Here is a 22,394-nt window from a genome sequence, read left to right on the forward strand (position 1 = left end):
TTTGCACTCTGCTCCCCTGTTTGGATTTCTGTATTTCTAAATGTTATGTGTATGGACATGGGTTCATAAATATATATGTTCCTTAACGGTTTCAGTTCATGCATGCATGTATGAATAAATATTCCTCGATGGAGTTTCAGTTCTGCTGCAGACGCAACGGATTTCTCCCTCTTTATCAGTGGCACCATTAGTAGAGATAGAAATTGAAACTTTTTCAACTAAAACCAGCTGGGATATCACTGATCAAGATACAGTCTAACCCAGGAAAATAGGGTGTAAGTAGTAATTGGAGCTGTGAAATTATATTTTTCGTGCTGTTTGTTTTTAGGATATTTCCTTACCTGTTCATTCATTCTCTCTCTCTCTTTTCCCTTAAAAATATAAATTTCTCAAAGCTAAAAGTAAAGAGGGTAGGGCTGCTGAAACAACGGACAGAAAGGTTATAATTTTGTTCTTTCAAAAATACTTAATAATATATTAGTTGTAGAAGGGGAAATATTATTTTCTAAGGAATTTTCAAATCAGTGACATCTCTTTCCATTAATGTGTTGCATTTAACATTGCTGTTTAAAAGCATGAAATGAGACTTCACAAGTTTGTGGAGAAAAAAAAAAAACAACAACAAACCAAACAAAAAACCGTCCCAAGACACTGGATTTACATTTTAAAAAGAAAACACATTACAAAGATCCTGCAGCTAACTGTACAAAAATGAGCATTTGATGATGAGTTTCAAAGGAGACAGATTAAGTGGTTAGCAAGTACTGTGGCATTTGGCATGTGTGCCAATTCAAGCAGTAAGTCAAAAAGACACAGATAAAATATCGTCAGAGAACTGGCTTTGTTGCATCTGTTTTGATGACAAAGATCTAATTTTGAATTATTTTGACAAATGAGAAATGCAGTTAACACCAGCAAGTACTTTTTCCCTTAAATTCAGAGTGCCAGACAGACAAAATTATTTGCCTTGACTATCTCCCTTTTAGTACTTATTCGCCATAACTAAATTCCAGAATCAGCTCTGGAAATTAATTTACTTTCCTTTCTAAAATGCATTTTAAAGACAAAAACTAAAATGTATTAAATATTTACATGTCATCAGTCACTGTAATTACCATAGTGTTTATATTTGGCTTGCTGAGAGTGAGGGAGGTGGTCATGCAACACCAAGAGGCAGCTGATATTTAGGAGACTACTTCTATCATAGCGTGATCACTGTGAGACTAGTTAGAGGCAAGGAAATACTTTTTCCAATCAAATGCATTTTATTAGAAGATTCAGTCGTTGATCCTGGTTTGCAGTACTCCTTTCCCAGTTGGCTGCGTGCACGTTAATTTTCATTACAGATTAGCCCAGATATGGCTCAGATTTTCCCAGTTTCTTTCCTCTGTAATTCTTTCTGTTCTGTCCCTCATCCCAAGAGCTCCTTGCCAGCATTTGCCCCTCATTTTTATATTCTTCCTCATAGGAAGGTGGTATTAAAACAGGATGATAGCATCCCCTAGTAAATGTGGAATTTGTGTGTATTGATTACATGGGATTAGTGATTCTAGATATGTATACGCACAAAAATAGCTATTGTACATCTTTGGGCAGTTGACTTCACTGCTGATCAGCCTCTCATTGGATTTCTAGTATTAAAAGCTCTGTAACAAATTCAGGAAATTGCTTTTTTTATTAATCGGTATTCTGGAAACAGAGGAAAAGTTCTTGCCTTTCTTACTCACTTTTGGAAAGGTCCTCTGCAGTTCCTCCTGGGTAACACAGCAAAGCAACATCCATTCCTCGAGCAGTGTTTAGGTTCTGTGTATCATGACAATACATTACCCCAGCTATCCAGAAAGGGTACAGAGCACCAAATTTTAGCTTGTGTGGTTCATAATATATCAAACAGTGTTGATGTACAAAAAAGCTGTTTTCTTTTAAATGGAAAAAAAAAATTGTAGTAATCCAAAAAGTCCATTAAAGTTTGACAGTAATGCTTTGGCTGTGAACTGCTAGAAGAAATTTTAAAAGGCCAGAGTTGTTATTTGTTAAAGCTGAACTATAATCTTTATTTCTAAATACACACACATGCATCACAGTTGTGCTTCAGCTTTTAGCTTCACTCCTGACAGATGCAGTCATCTCAGTTCAGGCCAGGAAAACTGTTATGCAGGTATTTTGTACATGCTCATTTTCAGACATAAATTGTGCATGTGGTATCTTGGTTTTATGCGGAGGGAATCCCAAAGCATCTGAAAACTCACACCTGCATAAGGCTACAGGAAGATACTGTAGAGCCATCTCTTGTGAAGGGTAACAGTTAGATGATTCACAGCCCTTTGCCTAAACGTTGTCTTTCCACATGATGGCACAAAGTACTTTGTCTTACACACCCTAGTGTTGTGAAAATTGCAATAACAAATTGAACGTCTGAGCAGGGTAAGAAAGCTTGTTTATTTTTGCCTTGTTTGCAGTCCTTTCACTGCTGCATAGATGCATCGAGCTCCACGGCAGTTATCTTAAAAGGATGAAAACCAGGTTGGAAATCCCATTAGGATTTCCCACACAGGGGCCTCTGAGCACTCCACATCTGCAAAAAAATTAAACATTTCAGCCTGTCCCTTAGGACTGCAGAGGTAGCACCGCTCCTTGCAGTACAGAGACGCTTGTAACGTGAGTTGCTGTTTCTTCCACCTACCCTGATGCGAAGCAGTAGGAGATTTTGCCCATAGGACATGCAGAGCCATGAGACCAGATAATTGGCATTTAAGAGTATTGCCAGGATCATGTAAAATTGTGTTTTATGTTCTCATCATTCAGGAGAGCTGTTTATTTAATTTTTTTTTGATGGTGGCAGTTAGAATAAATGTGCCAATGTTTCAAAAAGCATAATAATGCATTTTTTTTTTAATGGGGAAACAGCTCCAGAGAAAATGATGGTTTCATTTTGTGAATATTTTCTGCAGTAAACATTTTTGGCATTTTTTTTTATATACTTTATTTTTCCTGCTTGGTTTAATGCAGCATAACCTCCTCTAAATTTAGTGGGAAGTGTAAATGTATGTAATGCTTTTTCTGTGGTTAGAAAATACATGTAGCATTAAGTTATTAAAGCTTGACTTTAAACTATGTCTTGGGCTAATGATTTTACAGTATAATTGCTTTAGTTAATTTGAAGGCAGGTATACATACAGCTTATTCCATTTTGGCACTATAAAGTTTGCCATTGGTATTATACCTAATTTTTTATATGATTTACATAATTTGTGAAACAGATTTAATACTTTGTGTGTGAGCTAATTAGTTTCTGGTTTAGAGCCTTCATTGTATGTTCATTGGGTTTTGAACACCTTTTACAGTAGCACGGAAGGTCATTGTTGGATCTAAATTCTTTGTAGAGCAATCAATCCCATTTTAATAAAATAAGTTGCATAATTTTTAATGTAATTAAATTGGGTTACACAGAATTGTTTTCAGCTGTAAATTTGCTGAATTGGAAGAAATATGGTAGTGATGTGTTAATTACTGCAATGTGCTCTTTCCGTTGTTATGGTATAGTTGGAGATTACTGGACTTTAGATGAGTGCAATTTTATATGCACCTCTAAGGAGCTCTTGAGGGATGGCCAACTCTTCCTGGTAGAGGGAGAAAAAAAGAAAAGAAACATTCTAAAATTAATTCTAAAAGTAGAATTTTAAAAACTTCCTGCATAACTTTCAGGAGTTTCGATGTTAATGTGTCACTAACATTTATAAGTCATTGCCAGATGACAGCAATACCAGCACTGCCAAGCACTGAGCTCTTCGGCAAGTGGTGGCATGGTTGGGGGGCTGAAATAAATGCCCCTTATCCAGTTCCAGGGGCACACCAGAGAAATGGAGCCCCTCTGCACAATAAGCATCTCGCAGTCACGTCATACACCAGCCCAGAAAAGTTCTTTTCCTCTGGTCAGTGATCTTTTCTACATGAGGGCACGTGCTGGCTGTTTTCCTCTCCAAGGAATTGTTTTCTTGGCTGCCGCCATCCAGTGTTTAACAGTACCATGCAGCTTTAATGGCTCCTGGCTTATTAGGAGTCTAAACAGTCTCCTGTATCCTTTGTGTCAAAATGAGTGAAAGCTTTGGAAATCATTTTGGGATTCACTGAGCAGGAAAAGGAGTTGCTTTAAAGAGTCAGTCCCTGCAGAAAGGCTGAACTTCACAAGCTAAAAATGGACAGTAACAATTATTTTCCAAAAGTTTTTTGCATACATTCCTTGTGCTAACTCAGTTTCTTAATTTACTCAGATTATTCCAGACATTATTTCTAATTTGGGTTTTACTTGTCTGTTTATACATCTCTCTTTACCTCTGGGCTTGCACATGCGTGCCTCTGCTTTTTTTATTGATAAAATAGTTGCACTTAGACATATGGTTAATGAGACAGAACCAGAACGCAGTGCAGGTATTTCTTTTCCCTCTGTTTGTGTGCTGTTAGGAGCTGGTGCTGGGGTTAAAAAAAAAAAAAAAAAAATTGATCAGCCACAATGCAAGTCCCTATCTCGTGGGACAGTTGCCATAAATTGTTCTCTGTGTGTAACCCTGAGTCTGCTAAATGCATTTTGTGATGGAAGCAAATATTAACAGTTGCCTTCATGCTCTTTGCTAACGTGCATCTGATTTCATTTAGCAGCACACATGAACAGTCTCCTATGCAGTCACTGCCATAGAGGTTTTTTTGATTATTATTAAGAACCTTGAACAAAGACTGTGTTTTTCTGATGTGTTTACATGTATACATAGCTATAAAAGAAAAAAAAAAAGAAAACCTGACTTTTTATTGTTGTATTTGCAGCCGTTCTTGCTCAGCATAGTTGTTAGACCTTTGCAGTACAATTATACTGGTGAAAGCCTTTAAGGCATTTATTTCCGCATGGGAATACTGTTTCTCCTACTTTAAACAATTAGATGAAGTGCATTCTCACTTTCTTCCTGTGGAATGCCACACTTTTATTGCTATCATTTATCAGTTGGAAGATGTAAATAAGATGTAAGCTTAGGAGCCTGGCTCAAATAAAACCAGATTGTATTGATTCTTGTGTGGTACAGAATGAAATGGAAAATCATCTGACATCCACTTCGTGTTCATCGAAGCAATTTTTAAAGAATAAAGGCTGAATACATACAATATAAATTCCTTATCTTGTTTACTTGATGTACGCGTGCAGTTTGAAAGTCAGAAACCTGATAAAAATCACAGCTAATTGTATGATAGTGCCTGTTATTTTCATTATAGGTTTCAAATGTGAGATGTCGTGGCTTAGTCTAAAAGCAGCTTCGAAGTATGCAGAAACTTTGGAGATGTGCTGACAATGTATTGGTGGATGCCTGAAGACGGGGAGGGAAAAAAAAACACAAACTAAAATTTTCACATCACTGACAGGAGATGAAACAGTGAAAAACTGAGGTTTTGTCCATGCAGCAAGTTATGGTTTTCTTTAAAAAAAAAAAAAACAAAACCAAAAACAACCAAAACCAAAAAACAAAGCACACACACACAAATCCCCCCCCCCAAAAAAAAAAAACCAACAAAAAACCAAGCTTTGCCCATCCCCCTGCACTGCTAGGGAGACAAGACGGCTGCTGATTTCTTAAAGCCTTAAAGTTAGCTGACCTCCTAGCTGAACTCGACTTTAATGTAAACATTTTCTTGAGATGGTTCGTAGCAGGGCCAGCAAATCTGGAGAATATTAGTGGCGCTGTGTTTGCGGGAAGCAGGAATCCCTTGGTAATTCTCGGATTCTCGGGAGCTCTTTTCCAGGCCAAGGCAGCCTGAGACACAGTTGTGTTTTCAGTTTTGCAGGGTTCGTTGGTAATGCCCTGTGTATCTTTTTAAAATGTAATTAGTAAAACACATAATTAGTTTTTGCTTTGAAGTTGAGTTTTTCTTCCTTGCTTTCACTCCGTTAAAACTCTTTTTCTTCCCCCACCATAGGTAAATAATATGATAGCATAATGTTCGTGTTGCTTTAGTCATCAACATTTTGGCATTGGTGTATGAATCTAAACAGAAGAGAGAAATTAGAGCAGGGCTTCCTCCAGATCACCTCTCTTTGCAAGAATATTAAGTTCCTTCTAATGCTCCATGCTTAAGCAAAATGCGTGGGTGCTGACTCGACCCCGAGAAGAAGAAGAAAAGTTTTATGCTTGTTTGGGGTGTTTGTTAGCACTTCGGGATCTGCTTGTGTGCCCATTCTGTACAGTGTGAATTGACAGAATCATGCACCACGCCGACATTCTAATCAAGTGTTTTGCACGTAGAAATTTTGGGCTGAATTTCTAAATTTTCCTTGCCTGCATACCTTTGGGTTTTTTAAGATACATTGTGTTTATCATAAACTTGAGTACCTGTTGAAATGACGTGCTGAAATGGGATAGAATACATGGCACTTCTTGCTTTTCAGCTTCAAAGCAGTTTTCCACATTAATTGGTCTCCCCAGCATCCCAGTCTGCCCAGTACTTGCTGCAGTACAGCAGTGTGCCCGGAGCGGGTGCAGTGGTGGGCAGGAGTCTGACAGACGTTAGTCACTTGTGCTTATTACACCCTAGCACATGCTCTGTGTTGTAGTGCCCTGACTATATAATCTTAATGTTACTTGCACAAAAAATGCATGTTTACCCGTAAGAAACCCATGCCTGTTAAGGGCAGCTGATTGCTGTCACTGCTTGTTAATCTGTAAATTCCAAAAATTGGGCTCGATCTGTTTACTCATTAAGTGGGAAAACTTGATAGAACAGACAGATTGATGGAAAAGAAACAGTGTGTGTAGTTGAATTTTCTTTCTTCTGTGGAAAAAATACAGCAAAATTGCTTTTCCGATTCAGAAGGAAACCTTACAATTCTGCTATTAAAAAGTGTCTGAAAACCAGTTTTCACTTTCAGAACAGGGCAGCAGAGATGGAAAACTCCATTTAGATCTTTCATTTACGTTATTGAGCAAACTTGCAGGAAGGAGTGGTAGGAAGAACAGCCAAAGCTGATGTTTTCCGCTTATATTTTTAATTTCAGCATTATGTACCATTGGCATCCTGATCAAAGCTCCTGTAAACCGCACAAAAAAGGTGCTTTTCTAGAGTTAGAGCAGAAGCCGGGCAGATTACCAGCATTTGCTAGTTTTGAGACAAGTTCCATCAATTAATTGTTCCTTTCTTGCCCATCTACCCAAGCTTTGTCTAGTCATCAGCTGCATATTTTCTGGAGGAAGGGTTCTCTTCATTTATCTTTTTTGTAGGTTGTAGGGTGCTCTGAACGCACTGGACGCTAGTTGGAGCATGTGCGACTTCCTGAAATATAAACAGTAATGTAAATGGGTTTATGTTATTACATAATAATTCGATTGACATTTTTCAAAGTATTGGTTTTTTTTCAAGTTCACAGATATATTTAACTGGTGTTAAAATTGGTTGGTGTGTGTGTTTGTTGTCATGGCTTGTTTAATACCTCATGTTGGGAGTTGTCCTAGCTTTAACAACTTGAAACATGGTTTCTATTTAGTTCCCTTAATGTTTTCCACAGTTTGTTTTAAAACCCACAAATTTAGCTAAGTGTTTGTTTTTTTTACTTAAGAATGTTAACTTTAGAAATAAAATATTTCCTGTTTATCAGCAAAAGTGTTTCTTCCCGCTTGCTGGCAGGATTTCGAAGGTGGATTTTTTATTTCCTTCTCTTACACCGCCTTTCTTTCTTGTGCTCAACATAATAAACCCTGAGCAATGATAAAGCTTATTTAACCCAAATATACCTGCTTCACCTCAAATAAATACAAAAAAAATTGGGCAAAAGAAAGAGATAATATTTTTGAATCAGTACACAAACATTGCTCTCTGTAAGATATTCATTGTACTGCAATAAATGGGGAAAATATATTGAATTTATGCACACATGATTGACTTTTCATACAGTGAACCCAGGTTAAACATCTTGAATATGGAATATGAATAGAGCTAACATTTTCATATGAAGCAATAATGAAAATTAACAGAGCTCCATTTCGACTGATAGCAAAGAACATTTGATACTCCAAGGCATAAAATGTGTTTAGTACTTGGGTTTTGTTAAGCTTGACAGAAGCCAGGAAATGGGACGGTACAACTGCTGCATAAAGGCTTCTTCTATACCTGATGACAGGCTTGAGGATGTAACTGAGTAAAAACAATAACGCCACCCGCCCGCTCTTCATTCCCTACAGTAAGAGGAGAAGGTATTCATGGCTGCATGTCGTCAATGGCTTCGCGTCTGAAAATACCAGTCCTTAGGACGTGGGTTTTGTTCCCTGGGCCGAGCCTGGCGCCAGGCTGCAGAGAGAGGGGTGGGAGAGGAGGGAAGAGCAAAACCTCTTTTCGTGGAATTTATGGGGTGGACAATGAGTGTGATTTTATTTATTTTTTTATCTTGTTTAGTTCTGTAATAGCTCTGGATGAAATGGGGTTTAGTCCAGGTAACAGGCAGGATACCCTGGTGCTTTCCTGTTTTAGTGAGGTGCGTGACTTGCAAACCATCTGCAGTTTAAGAGTTACTGGCATTACTTGCTCTGGGTTCCTAACCACGGTGGTCCTTTCTGCTCCCCCATGCCAGCATCTTCTAGCGGAGCTGTTCTGACAGAGGATAACAAGCCTGTATTTTCAGGATTTTTTTCCTGCAGTGATTTCAGTCCCTCGTGAGCTTTTCTTGTTGAGTCTGTGCGTGTTACTGTTTGATAGGCAGAAAAATCAGAAGCCAAAATACGCAGGTCATGCAAAAACTGCCCGAAACTCTCCGTGTATTCCTTTCCCTGCCCACCCACCCTTTTTGCTTCTAGCAGAAGCTCAAGTTGCCTCTCTCTTGCAGCCCTATAAATGTGCTTGTTTCCTTAGCTGTAACCCTATAAATGCTCTTGTTTTAACGTGGACTCTGGTTGAGGAGTTGACCTCTTATTTGTTTTTAGTGTTTTAAATTAAAAGTTTAAAGGTACCTAAAAATCAGCCTAAGGAAAAACTTGGCCCAACAATTAAAGTTTGACATCTGAGTCTCTCCAGCTCTGTGTACACACAAGGAAACTTTCTTGAAGACTCACAAAAGGGAGAAATTTGTGTGATCAGCGAATACACAGCCCGTATAGCTCTCAAGGAAAGCTTGGCTTCCACTCAATTAAAATAGGCTCTTAATTGATCCTGTGCTAACCCAGAATGGGAGCTTTTTGCTTTCTTTCAGGGAGATGGAGACAAAAATAAACTCACGTGACACCTGTCAGCTTCCATGCTCCATCCGGATGTTTTCAGACTGTGCCTGCTGAAAGCGCGTTGCAATCCTTATAGTTTAATCAATATAATGATGATTTACCTTAGCAGCTTGAATATATAGAACTTCCCAGTGAAACCATAACTAAACCTGTACTTAAATTCCTTAGGACTGACCTAAAATATCTTGGTATTGTGTGTTTTAAATACAAATGCCATATCGGCATCCAGGAGAGTTAAAGAGCTGCTGGAGGGGTTGCTACTTCTGCACTAGCCTAAAGGTGACATGTTTTACTGTTCTTCAACTTCATCAGCTTCAGCCAGTGTAAGTTGAAGGTCTTGGACCACTTATCTTTGCAGTGACTGTTTTCTGTATTGTGGATCCTGTTAAATGCATTTTTAATGAGTTTCTCTGCCCATCTTGCAAGTTCATTATTGTGAATAGTCTTACTTAAGAGCTCTTTGAATTTGTTGAGCCTTCAGCTGATCCAGCAAACAGGCTTCTTGTATCATTTAATCTCAGTTTGTTCACCTGTGAAATGGGTGTTTTAACAGCTTAATGTGATGTAATACTTTAAAAGTGCACTTAATACACCAGTATATCCTGCAAAGAAATAGAGTATTATGTATGGAGAACTTGCTGCCGTGTGGTAGGACAGTGTTATATGCTAAATTTGCTGGACAGTGAGGGTGTAGAAGGGACAGTGCAGTTGTGGGGTTTTGAGTATTGTGTGAGAATAAAACTTTCTAGTCCACCATGGAAGATCCTGTACCTCATTTACAAAAATCCTGCACAGACTGTTGGAGCCATGTTTTCCAAATCAGAAAAATTAAGTGAGACAAAATGGCAAAGGGAGAAGGCAACTAAAGATTTTTTTACTTCCCATCCTTAAAATCATCCTTGTTGTCTGCAGCTGTAAAACTATTTTGTTGCCTTGCCCAACTGGAGCCCTGAGCTCTCCTGGTGCAGCCTCAGCCTTGCTGTGCCAACCCCTCATCTCAGGAGAAAGATGAAAAACAGTTTTGCAATTAGTGCAGTGGACTGGGATTCGAAAGATGGAGGTCAGGCTTGCTTTGTGACCTTAGGTAGGTCACTTCCTCCATAAGTCACTATTATTACAGTAATATTTCCTGTCCCTCATCTTCGGTATGACTTCTGTATTTGATTTGTAAACTGTTCTGACTGAGGGCTTTTCAGGTTAAGTCTGGACAGCATCTACCACAATGGAGTTCTGTTGTTAGCTGGGGGTCTCCAAGATGCTTCTTTAATAAAAGCAATCATAAATTCAATGCTACTACTATGTTACATCATTATTTTAAACATCAGGTTGTATGACATTATATTTGTTAAGCTCAAAAAAGTCAGGAAATATCAGTGGTGAGGTTGGACGTAGAATTTTAACATGTCATTGCACAAGTGTGTTACTATCACATCTTATTTCTCAAATGCACAATATCATTAATATTTGACTTATCAGAACTCTGTAAACAGGAAAGGGTGCAGTGAGAGGTTGTGCACTCAGAGCAGTGTTTTGCTGGAGCTTAATTTGGCAAATCTAGACCTACAAAACTACAGTATAGTAATTTTGCTTGATATTTACATCCAGGCACTAATACCTAATTTAGTCATTGGTGTACAGTTTTGTAGGTACTTGTCGTTGTGTATATATGGATTCTTTTCTGCTTTAATTTTATTCACTTGTAACATTATACTTTACATTGAGTATTTCAGAATCCAGAGGAGCATTTTAGAAGAACAGCAGATTTTTATTCAGTGTATGTCATGTGAACAAACCTACCAGTGAAATCCGTGTATGCCCGGTTTGTCCAGTGCTTCCCAGTTTAAAGCTGACTGTGCCTGCAGCCCTGCAAAGTGTGCAGGAAATCCCTGCTCATTTCTGAGCAGACCTAGGAAAAGAAAACAACAGGAACGAGATGCCTTGGCCAGGGCAAGTCATTCAGCCTGCTCTGATTTTCCAAGTATTCCCCAGGTGTGCTGATATAGGAGCATGGGCAGCAGACTGGTTTTTCTGTTCTGGCAGGACATACATCTGGCAGATCATCAGTTGGGCCCATCTGCATTGTCAAATATACATAACGCAAAGCACTTCCAGTCATTCGAGAGTTAGCAGGCATTCCTGTCGCTGTCTCACAGTGGTTTTACATGAAATTTTTTGGATATTTAAAATAAAAAAAAATAATATATTGGATTAATTTTGGCTGCACGCTAGCAGAGTGATATATTCTGTACATTGTGCCTTGCACCGGAGCTTGTGTTGTCAGGGAAGGGGCTTTATTATTGTGGGAAGGTCTGTGAGTAGAAAATTAACATCCAGAAAATGCTGTCCTAGATCATTTCTGCAGAGTCCAGCTCACTTTTGCCTCATAAGGAGTGAGGCAAAGATCTGAAAGCCCAGACTTGTTTTAGTAGGACACCTCATTTGTACTTGTGGAAGTAGGGCAAATTATTTCGCTTATATGCCTGGTACAGTACAGATCCTTGGAGGATGGTGTCCCTCCATTTCACATTGCTTTGGCAGCCATGTAAATTCTCACTTTCATTATTTTATACTTTATTGAATTTACATGAGTGGGTTCAATGATATCATACCTAGTTTTCACACAAAAACTCCAAAACCATTAAAGAGGTTGCCTAAGGGGTTTCCACCTCTGCTCTGTCACCTGTGGGGCAGCAGAACTGCAGATACTTTTGATTTTGTTCTACTTTCCCGTGATTTGTGCAGGAGTGAGCAATATGGCCTAAACTTTTTTTTTTCCCCATTTTTTTAAAAGGCTATGACAGGCCAGACCTGGTAAATTTTAGCATGATAGGGAACACTATAACCTGCTGAAAATGGGGGTGGGGGTGGGGTGGGGGTGTTAATTAAAATGTGTAGGCACCCTGAATTATAGCTGTTACGAGTGTTCCAGCTATAGCAATAATTGAAGACCTTTTAATAATTTTATATGTTCTTTTCTAGCTTGGCCTTGAGCTTAGGCAGGACTTCAGTTTCAAGATAATTTTCTTGTCCTCAAAAGTTAAATTGCTTTCTTTAATATAAAGCATACAATAAGGAGTGCAATTGAAAAGCTGCATGCCTACTGAACCTGCTCTTTCAGCATGAGAGTCCACTTGTTGGGAGCAGATCCAGAGGAACAAACACTCTTTTATTATTAGATGATAAATCCCTGATGCCGTATCACTGTTTTGGCTTTCAACCTTATTGAACTTTCAAGAGAAATGCCTCTGTTTATAACATGAACTGCCCAGTAGCATCCAAGTATCTGTCACTGTGCTGTGGACTTGGAATTTTTATTTAAACTGTACAGTGTGCTGTGTTGTTAATAGCATGCCTGATGCTATACGGCCAGGATCTGGCTTATAGCCTGATGAAAAGCTGTAGAATGAGATGTGGGGTTTACCGTTTTTTTTAAGAGAATTTTGATTGCAAGTTAGAAATTATAATTAAAAGGAGTTGGCAAATTAAAGTAGGGTCTGCTGAGTGCCTCAGAAATAAAAAAAAATACTATTTCTGCTGAAAGTTGTTGTGATTCTTATTCCTAAGCTACTGAAGTGCTGTTGAGACTATGAACCTGAGTTCAAAAATACCTATGCTGAAGGCAGAAACCCATGTGCTTTAGGAAGTATTATTTACTACCACATAGAAATACCTAAATAAATAGTAATACCTCTAGTATCTGACTTTTGTTAAATGCAAAAGGTCTGTTGGAATGGAAAAGCGGTTTGCATTGTTGCATGCATGCACATATGCATGCTTGGCAAATTGTTTCCACATTTGACTAATTTAATTCACCATTCTCAAGCAAGTTCTGCAGTCTCTGCAACTGCGGAAACTGAGGCAAGGCTCTGAATTTATTTCACAGGCAACTTAGTTTGGAGGCAGCTGTGGCGAAGCAAAGGTAAAAGTTGAGGTTCACTGGCTGCCGGATGGGTGTCAGGTGCAGGCTGCCTGTGAAATTTTCTTCCAAATCATTTCCTTTGAGATACCCAGCACGTTGCTTCAGCAAGAATCTTTGCTTTTGACACAGCAGTAGGGTATTATGCCAAGAAACATTTTTATAATATTGATATTTTAGCCCACAGTACAGTATTTGTTTAATACTTGGTAAGGTCTCAGCTGCAACAGTCAACTAGCAAAAACTTTCTTCTCATGGAAGCTTTCTACCGCATTCTAGCATGTAGTCAAGATGTGGTGGTTTATAATGCCAAGAAGTGTCGTCAAAAGGCTTTATAAGCTATCAGGCTTTAAGCAGTGTTTTCTGCTGCAGAGTATCAAATTGGTAGTCAACGATAATTTGGTTTTTAAGTTTGTCTGTTGAATGAGTACCAATTTGTATAGATAATATACTGTGTGTTAAAGTGAGTGCTCCACTTTTGTACATTCCCTTCCATTAAGAAGATGAGACCTTGGATAACTAGGAGTTTCAGATAATGTGGAATCAAATACGTTAGCAAGTCGTACTGTAACAAATCAGCACAATGACTATTTTATGTCTGAAGTGGAGCTTGTGTTTGGAGTGCCTGCAAATGCCTTGTTGGAAAAATCAATTCAGAGCATCCCCTTTCTCCACATTTTGATTCATTTTACCTCAAATGTATTTTGACACTGAAAGTTTCAGTCCGTTCACATGCAGGGTTTAACACTCGGCTTTTTTTCTGCCTTAGTCCAGATTTACACCAGGGTAGCTGGGAACAGCGTGTGCTTTTGAAGGACATGCGAACCAGTGCTTAATTACTATATTTGACTGCTTAAACAGCGTATGAAAAGCATGCACAGAAGACATCTGAAGAAGAAATTAAACAACATATCACACTCTTTTTTTTTTTCTTTTTTTTTTTTTTTCCTCAAGACATCTCACCAGACCTCAAACTCCTAATGTTTTTGAATGTCTCCATTTTTTGGCAGACTTGCACTGTGTAGAACAGCAACCCTATAGTATCCTGCCCAATAGGACTGGCAGAGCTTGTTTCATTGGGGGCAGGCAAATAAATAAATAAGGCTTCCCGGTACACTCAGAGAGCTCAAAGCACTTGGAGAAATTATCAATAATCCCCATTTGATAGAGGGTGGGGGTAAGGTGCAGAGCTCTGTCTTGTCAAGCACCACTGGCAGAGTGAGGCCTTCAAATCTGCCTGAAATAAGAAAGTTGATGAGAGAAAGAGATACAGGAGGGCTATTCCAACCCGCCGCATCAGAGGACACGGTTTGGTAGAGATGTGACGTATTCCTTAGTTTGATTTATTTATTTTTGCTCACTAAGGACAGTCTGCAGTATTCTGTGTTAGATAGTCTTTGTCCTGGGTGCAATAAGCTTTTGCATTTTCTGAAGGGATATATTGGTAGTATTGTGAAAATGTGACTGTGACCTATTTAGATGGGTTAGAGTGGGGTACAAATCTCTGCAGTAGGAAGAAGTATCATTTTCCAGCTGGGCAGAAAATCGCATTTCTTCTGTAATAGAACACAAGAGCTCATTGAACACCGGAGTGGAATGGCTGAGCCGTCGGCGCTCCGCCGGGGGAATGAAGTCTCCGCTTAAATATTCCATCAGATAGCAGAAATCCTGGGAGTCCGAAGAACAGTTACTGGCTTCGGCAGATGACCAGAAGTTCTTTTTCTCAGAAGAGACTGCTCAGCTGCAGCAGAGGATTGTTTTTAGAGGAGCTGCAAGACTCATTTTGTGTGTATTCTCCTTGCTAGTTGTCAAGGACTGAAAATAAAGAGGGAAGTACTGCACATGAGCATAACCCTGGACAGACAAGGAGATGACATTCAGAGATTCATGCACGTTTAAGTGAGCCTGTCTTAGAAACAGGAACTTTTCAATCAAAGGCTTCTGTTTCTCAGAAAATCAAGCATTTGACCTAAACACTTAGAAGTTGGGGAGGGGGACTACCCTAAATTATTAGGGGTGGGACAGTCCAGTATTGGTGTTGATAGTGTTGCAGCCATGATCAAACAGTTTGTAGGAGGAGGTAGTATGTCCTCTTAGATCTCCTGTTGCACTCAGGGGGGAAAAAAAAACAAACCAAAAAAAACAAAATAAAAAAACTTCAAGCACACAAGCCTCTGTCCTGACAAACAGCTTGTGCATCCAAACCTACATCTGTTTTTTTCCTGTCTCTTCTTACTGGTCTAATAGGAGATTGCTTCCCCTTACAAACCTAGAGTTTGTTGCCTTTCCTCAAGAAATACTTAAAGATGATGGATTTCTAAAGTTTATTTAAAGAAGCTTCACAAATTCACAGTGTAATAAAAATATTAACGTGCAAGACTGTGAATTTGGGCGATGTCATATCATCAGGTTTGTGCAGTTGCTCTGAAGTGCATCACAGTTATTAAATTTCATTACATGAGATGAGCAAATCTTATCTTGGCCTCATGCTAGCGTCACAGCAGTGAACTTGTTGAATTCCCCTAAGTTATGGAAATACCTAGTGTAGAACCTAAACTCTGTATTACAAGTTTTGACACAATTCTGTTTCAACCAATGGGGAACATGTTTTATTTTCTATCCTTCAAAGCTGCTTTTCTGTAGAGGTAACATTGGCAAGGATAGCTTCAAAGATAGGCGCTCACTCAGCAGAGGAACATTTCTGTATTACTCACAAAGATAAGGCAGTATTATAAACTTCCTTGGAGTTCTCACCAAAAATCAATTCTATCTTTTATAGTTCTCCAGACATAATTCATCCCTCTCCCCATCCTAATCCACACTGGGACGGGATGGAGACAGGGAGAAGGATGTGGTACAAAAAGTGGATATTATAGTCTCAAGTTATTTTGCAATTTATTTTTAAATTAAAAACTATGCCTTTTCTGAATGGGGCATCAGCCACAAAGTGATGGCCGTTCCCAAATTGGTGATAGCCCAGTGGCCAAAGTAGCTAATGAATTGCAAGGACTTAACCTATTCTTTCTGCCAGAAGAAACTACTAGTGGTTTCAGTGGCTGGAGGTGCTTGCCTTTTCTAAGAAGAGATGCAGGCTCATATTGCAGATGAACAAACACCATTTCCTTTTTTTTTTAAAGATATCTCCCCTGATCCAAGCAGTGAGAGATGGACTTTCTCCTTCTGATTGTATTCAAAATACCTGATTAGCCAGATTATGCCTTTTCTTAAGTAAAAGGGGAGCTGGTAGGTTCAGCGTTAGATTTCCAAACTCATCCTATACTTGTAATTTTCAGCTCTGCCACCAGTATTTTGTGTGACAGTGACCATGCATAAATAGTCCTTTCTGAGCTTTCTCTGTGTGTTTTCCTCTGTAGGATGAGACCCCTGATTTTGTTTGACTGTGCAGATTCTTTGCCATCTGTGGATGAAGAGCCTGTAAAAATATGTGGCGGTACCATGAGCAGGTTGGCCTGAAATACCTGGCCTTGGTAATAGAAAATTCCCAAAACAGTGGCTTGGCAAAAATACTATTCCTGAGCAAGAATGAATTTAGACTTTTAGTCTGAATCAGGTATCTTGTGTTTCTAAATGCCTGCTATTCTTGAGCAGTCATAGAGCTTATTAATCATACTGCTTATGATAAATGGTATTTTTTTGCCATTCTGTCATTCAGCATGTCTGGTATATGTCAAGGGTAATACTCTCTCGTAGTGGTGTAGCATATTGAAAATGGAAATAATGTATTTACAGTTTTTCAGATGTCCTGACTAAAACTGTTACCTGTCTTTTCTCCTCCCAGTTCCTTATGCTTTTGACCATAACTGACTTTTTTTTTTTTCTGATCTAATTTGCAGAAGGCATAGATGCAGGGTCCTGACAGCACCTTTTTTACTTAGAGGATTAAGAAGGTGTCCTTGTTCTTGTTCTCAGATTTTATGGTTAGATTTCCTTCTCCCTGTAAGGCACCTAGATTTTCCAAACAGCTTTCTGTGCAGATAGCTGTATAAATCTTAGATTTTTTGGGGGGAACCTTTAATAGCCAGAGCACAAGATACTTATCCTGCAGTAGCAGATGTAACTTAGAGATCCATAAAGATTTATTGTATTAAAATTCCTAATGCTTTGTTTTTCTTGTTACTTCATCCCACAGTTTTGGAGGTCATTTTGATTGAACTTAATGAGTTCTTGGGTGTACACAGAGTACACCAACATTTTGTGTTTGTTTCTTTAGCCCAAAAATGATGGAGGAGGGGGAGAATCGAAATAAAACAAGAATCTGATGTCTGCCAGGGTCTTATTGAGCACTTGAAACAAATTCAAATATTTGTGCATCTGAAATTCTTTGTTAAAAGCTCTTTAGCTCCCTGCAAAAGAAGTGGTGGCACATCCTTTTTGTACATTTCAATGGTATTTCATCTTTGAGATTTCCAGACGTTATCTGAAGTTCTTCTCCTGCTGTCTGTCTTTCAGCTCTGAGCAGTGACAGTTCTTGGTGGGAGGGCGAGAGGAAAGGGTTTTCCTTCTTCCACTTCATTAGGGAATAATCAATGTAAAGAGAGGGAAAAAAAACAAAATTTAGAAGGTAAATTGAGGAGTCATCTCTGCTGAATCAAAGATATCATTCAGTAAAAAGAAATAAACCTCCTGCCCCAGCTGGAAAAAGAATCCTCTGTCCTACTGTAAAGTAAGAGATCTGAGTAAATCTTCTCCTGAGCTTTCTCCATCTGCAGCAAGAGGCTGAATCGGTGCACAAGCATCCCTATCTACCCTTACAAGAAGATAAAGTCTAGCCTCATCTGGAAGGGTTCATAATTCTACTAAAATTAAAAAAGCTAAGTTAGCAACTCCAGTCACGTAGGTATACTGTGATACACTGACCTTGAAAGTTATGCTTTCCTTGTGTGGTGTTCTTTTAAGCCAGAGGACTGATACCTCCGTGTCTGCTGCAGGCTGCTGCGTGCTGGGTGGAAGGTTTATCTGCTGTAGCTGTGGGATGCTGCCAGGAGGAGCAGGCACACTCTCATCTGTGGCTGGTTGTTTCTCCCTCTTTCCTTTGGTTAAACAAGTTGATGAGGCAAAAAGTTCTGGGTTTTTTTCAGGGAGGAGGGAGAGGAGAATTTGGCTTTTCCTTCAGCTCACTGAACTGATCTGCCCTGCGCTTGCACAGATGCTGGATACTGTGGGACAAATGTCAGAGCATGGCTGTGCTTGAAGCAAGGATAACATGCAACCATGTGGTAAGGTGGTCTACACTAGACGGCATCGGTACCCCATGTCCCCAGCTGCTGAGCATTGCAAGCAACTTCATCCTCTTGAGCATTACATTAGAAACCAGAAAACCCCAGGAGACTGTAAACTAATTCAACTTGGCTGTAACGTGCTAGACAGATAGAGTCTCATAGTTTGGCATGGTGACACTGAATTCACTGCTTTAAGCAAGACAATCTATAATTTAGTGACCAAACTGGGATTCTTCAGCTATTTCTGGTTTCTACTATAATGTATGAATAATAAAGCAGGATCTGCAAAAGTTATATATCTAAAAGTTAGATATCTAAATCCCTTCTGAAAGTAATGAATGCTTCATGAGAATATGTGGTGTAATTACTTTTTAATAACTGCTGAGATACGTCGCATCTGAACAGCTTCTTTTCTAAGAGTATACTTAGGCATTTTTATGTTTTTCTGGATGTACGTAGGAAATCCAGCCACAGTATCTGCAGTGACAGATGTGAGATGGAAGAACTCAGGATGGAAGAGACTCTCCCTAAACGAGTCTTCAAGGACTAAAACTTGCAGGATTTAACATCATGTGATGGAGAAACCAAACTAGCAAGCGATTGCTGTCCATACACATTCTGGCTTGTTCCACAGCCACTTTGACCATGTGTCCACAGCATTCTTACTTGTCCCGTCTTCCTCATTTTGCCCCTGAAATACTTTTTTAGTGTTACTTGTCTTCATCTCCTCTCCCTCTTACTGCCTCTTACAATCCCATGTCTCATGGGCTTCCTGGATGTTTTGTCCTTCACCCTTTGCTTCAGTCTTGCCTTTGGCCACCAGTCTCCTTCATGAAAATATCCCAAGTGACATGAAAAGCAACTGCGTTCTTCCTGCTTCTAATTTTTCTCTTTCCGCTAAATGCTAGCAAAAGAGAAAACTTAGTGTGAGGGATAGGAAAAGGCAGGAAAACTGTAATACAGTTAAAACTGTAATTTTTCTGGGTTTTGGAAAGGGCAGGCAATGAAGACCAAACAAAAGGAGGAAAATACAAGGATGAGGAAACAGAGAATCAGAACAAAAAGAAGGAACAAAGAAATGGGTAAAGAAAATCTTCAGTGTTATGTTCATGATTTATTCATGGAGCAGTATGGGTGAAGACCAGTGCTTTACAAACATAATTCAGGTCCCTGCCCCGTGAATTTACAATTTGAATTGGGATGTGGGAGAAGTTAATGCAGAAACCTCCCGCATTTCAATTTATTCCTCTGTAACGCATCCCAGAGCATATTTCATTTTGGGGAGAGGAGGTAACAACTGATTGTTGTTGCTAATAGGATTTGGGTCAAATTGCTGCCTACTACTTGGCAAGTTAACTACATTAATAGGGGAGGGGTTCTTAAAAATCATATGCCATGGCAGGAAGATAATCCCCTCCCCACTGAATTTCAAGTCCTGTTCGTCAGCAAAGGTGTTTGGCTGAGCGTACTCTGGAACAATTTATCCATTAAAACCCAAGCTTCCCTACCACTAGCTTTAATCCTAGCTTGGAAGGAGCTCCCGTGCCACGGCTGAGCATGCACCATTCTGCCTGAATCCCAAGAATACCAACAGTTTGTGCTCACTCCCATAGATAAATCTGCCCTCCACCCCTCAAAACTCATGAGGACGGAGGTGGTGAAGGTCTGAGTTTATGGAAGCCATGTGGAAGCTTTATCTGTGTTAGCTGAGAGCTGGAAGACAGTCAAGCAACCTAGGTTAAAAATTGCCAAACTACTCCTCCGGATGCTAACAGGGGCTGGTTGTATCCATCTACCAGAATGGTGCTTACAATTATGAGGAAACTATGTCTGTGTCTTATACGAGGTATTACATGAGATCTGCTGGAGCTGGAAGGTTGGTGGGCTTTTGAAAATAAAGGCATTAGATTTTGTTTGACGGTGGCAGTTTTAAGGACATGGGTTTAGAAAGTGTGGCAACAAGAAGATCAAATATATAGCGACAGGTTAATTTGTCATCAGCTGTAAATGTTTTTGTGGGGGTTGATAGCTAAGGGAAGTTTTGTGTCTTGAAGAAGTTCTCTTTAGTTTGTGACTTCTTTGGGGGTCTTTGTAGAGCATCGACTGGTGTCCCTGGGAAATTGAGTTTCCTCTTGGTGGGGAGTCATCTGGTAGTGTACTGGTCTCAGCTGCACGGAACAGGAAGTTTACATGGGAATCTGACAACTGTAAAATGAAGGATTTTTTTTTTTATGTCTGAGTGGCAAGTTAATGTTAAGTAAAACTGCCTACTGAAGCCAATTCCTTTGCTAAATTTGTTTTCATATGGGTTTTTTCATTTCTCCCATGTGTCCAAGAAAATACTACTTGGCTAAAAGATATTATTAATTCAGTTTAAATCAGGGTATCAAGCCCTTTGAGTCTAGTACTGACATGTGCACGCGACTTTCTTGTTTAAATCAAACCTGCAGGTTGGCTGGCTTGTTTGTTTCTCCACTTCCGTGCTCTCCCTATATTCAGGACACTTACCTCACAAACTGCTAGAAAACTAATGGTCGAGTACCATTTTTTCAATAATTCATATGGAAAAGCAATATCCTGCAAAATTTCTGTAATCAGGTATGTATACAATCCAGCTTGTGCAGAAACTTGATCAAAATAGAACCTTAACTCCTAGTTAAGTCTAATTAGTTTTTTTAGGGAAAAAAAAAAAAGAAAAGCAGAGTTCAATACAAAACCACTTCTCATTTTCCTTTGCAATCAGCACATCATTTTTGTTTTGTTAAAGGACATGAGTTGTATCCCTTAGATACACAGCTTGGGCAAGCTTTGTGAAACAATTAGTGCATCTTTCACATGGTCTGAACTTGATTGAATAATTACTCAAATAATGGTCAGTAATGGAATACATAGGGTTATTTAGTGGCTAATCCTCAGGTAATGGAGTTGGTGTATCTCTGATTTTTCTCTTAGCCGTTCCCAGTGAGCAGGAGACTGAGACAAAAGTGATTACGGGAAGTAGAGGGAGTCACTGGAGGCCAGCAAGGAAAAGGGGGCCTTATCTTAAGCAATTAATCAAGAAAACTCCTATTGTGGGACAATTATTCAAAGCTAATTCTAAAATAGCTTTAGAGCCTGAGGTCCTGAAGGGGTTTTTGTGTGTTTTTTGGTTTTGTTTTTGTTTTGTTTTAAGAATTTTGCCAAGGTCATTGGGAGCACTGGGGCAGACCTTGCATCAAAACGAAGGCTGCTGCATACTTAGGAAGGAGCTGGGTGTAAAGTGCAGCATCAGGCAATGGTGGCTTTGAGGTCGTTGTCAGAGCTGTAATTTTTTATTTTAAAAAATGAGTTGGAGGGTTTCTAAACAGAGATAATGTGTTGAAACTTACCTAACATTTCCACAAAAACATCTTCTGTTATTTTGCATCCATTGCAAGCAATCCCAAGAGGAGTCTATCGCACATCATTGCACCTTTGTGCCCAGCATTGCTAGTGTACTTGCAGGACTGATATCTCTGAATCTCTCTTTTATTTTTTTTCTCTTTTTTTTCACACTGCTTTTTCTTAGCTTAATTGTCCTACAAAGGCTTGTGACACCTGCAGAAGAGTAGGATTGTTTCATGGCTGTGGCTTTGCAAAAGAACACAAGGTCTTTCCAGTTGTCCCCCAAAAAAAGCTCTTGTATGGTGAGAGCATCTAACAAACTCCTTTGCCCTGTTTTTAGCCCCTGAGCTCCCTTGGAAGTGAGATTTATTTGAAGATGTTGCTGTGATCCATGAGGTCCTACGGAAAGAGACAATAGATTTTAGCAGCTGTCCCTGAAAAATTATAAGGTCGCTGGAAAAAAAAGCAGAGGTTTTAAATTGGATGTGGTTTAAATTTTCCTACGGCCTCCTGAATTGGGCTCCTGGCTGGAATGGGAAGCTGCCTGCAGAATTATTACTCAGCACAGTCACCCCGTGCTCTCGTAGCACTTTTTTTTCAGCGGTGCTGACAGCAGCATTTTGAACCCTCTGT

The 22,394-nt window shown here is 39.3% G+C and overlaps 1 protein-coding gene across 2 annotated transcripts in view; it reads left to right on the top strand.

Moving 5' to 3' along the window:
• TAF3 (TATA-box binding protein associated factor 3) overlaps positions 1-22,394 on the top strand; it is a 120,006-nt gene that overhangs the window by 56,809 nt on the left and 40,803 nt on the right. The window contains exon 1 of one of the 2 annotated variants that reach the window (XM_080394053.1): positions 19,292-20,996. The exons of the other annotated variant lie outside the window; for it this stretch is intronic. Within the exon in view, the coding sequence (XP_080250179.1) occupies positions 20,929-20,996 (68 nt within the window). The 5' untranslated portion in view covers positions 19,292-20,928. Of the gene's footprint in view, positions 1-19,291; positions 20,997-22,394 lie in introns of those variants that run through there. 2 annotated transcript variants of the gene reach the window in all.

This window comes from Falco punctatus (assembly GCF_963210335.1).
Source record: "Falco punctatus genome assembly, chromosome: 6".
NCBI classification, from domain to species: domain Eukaryota; kingdom Metazoa; phylum Chordata; class Aves; order Falconiformes; family Falconidae; genus Falco; species Falco punctatus.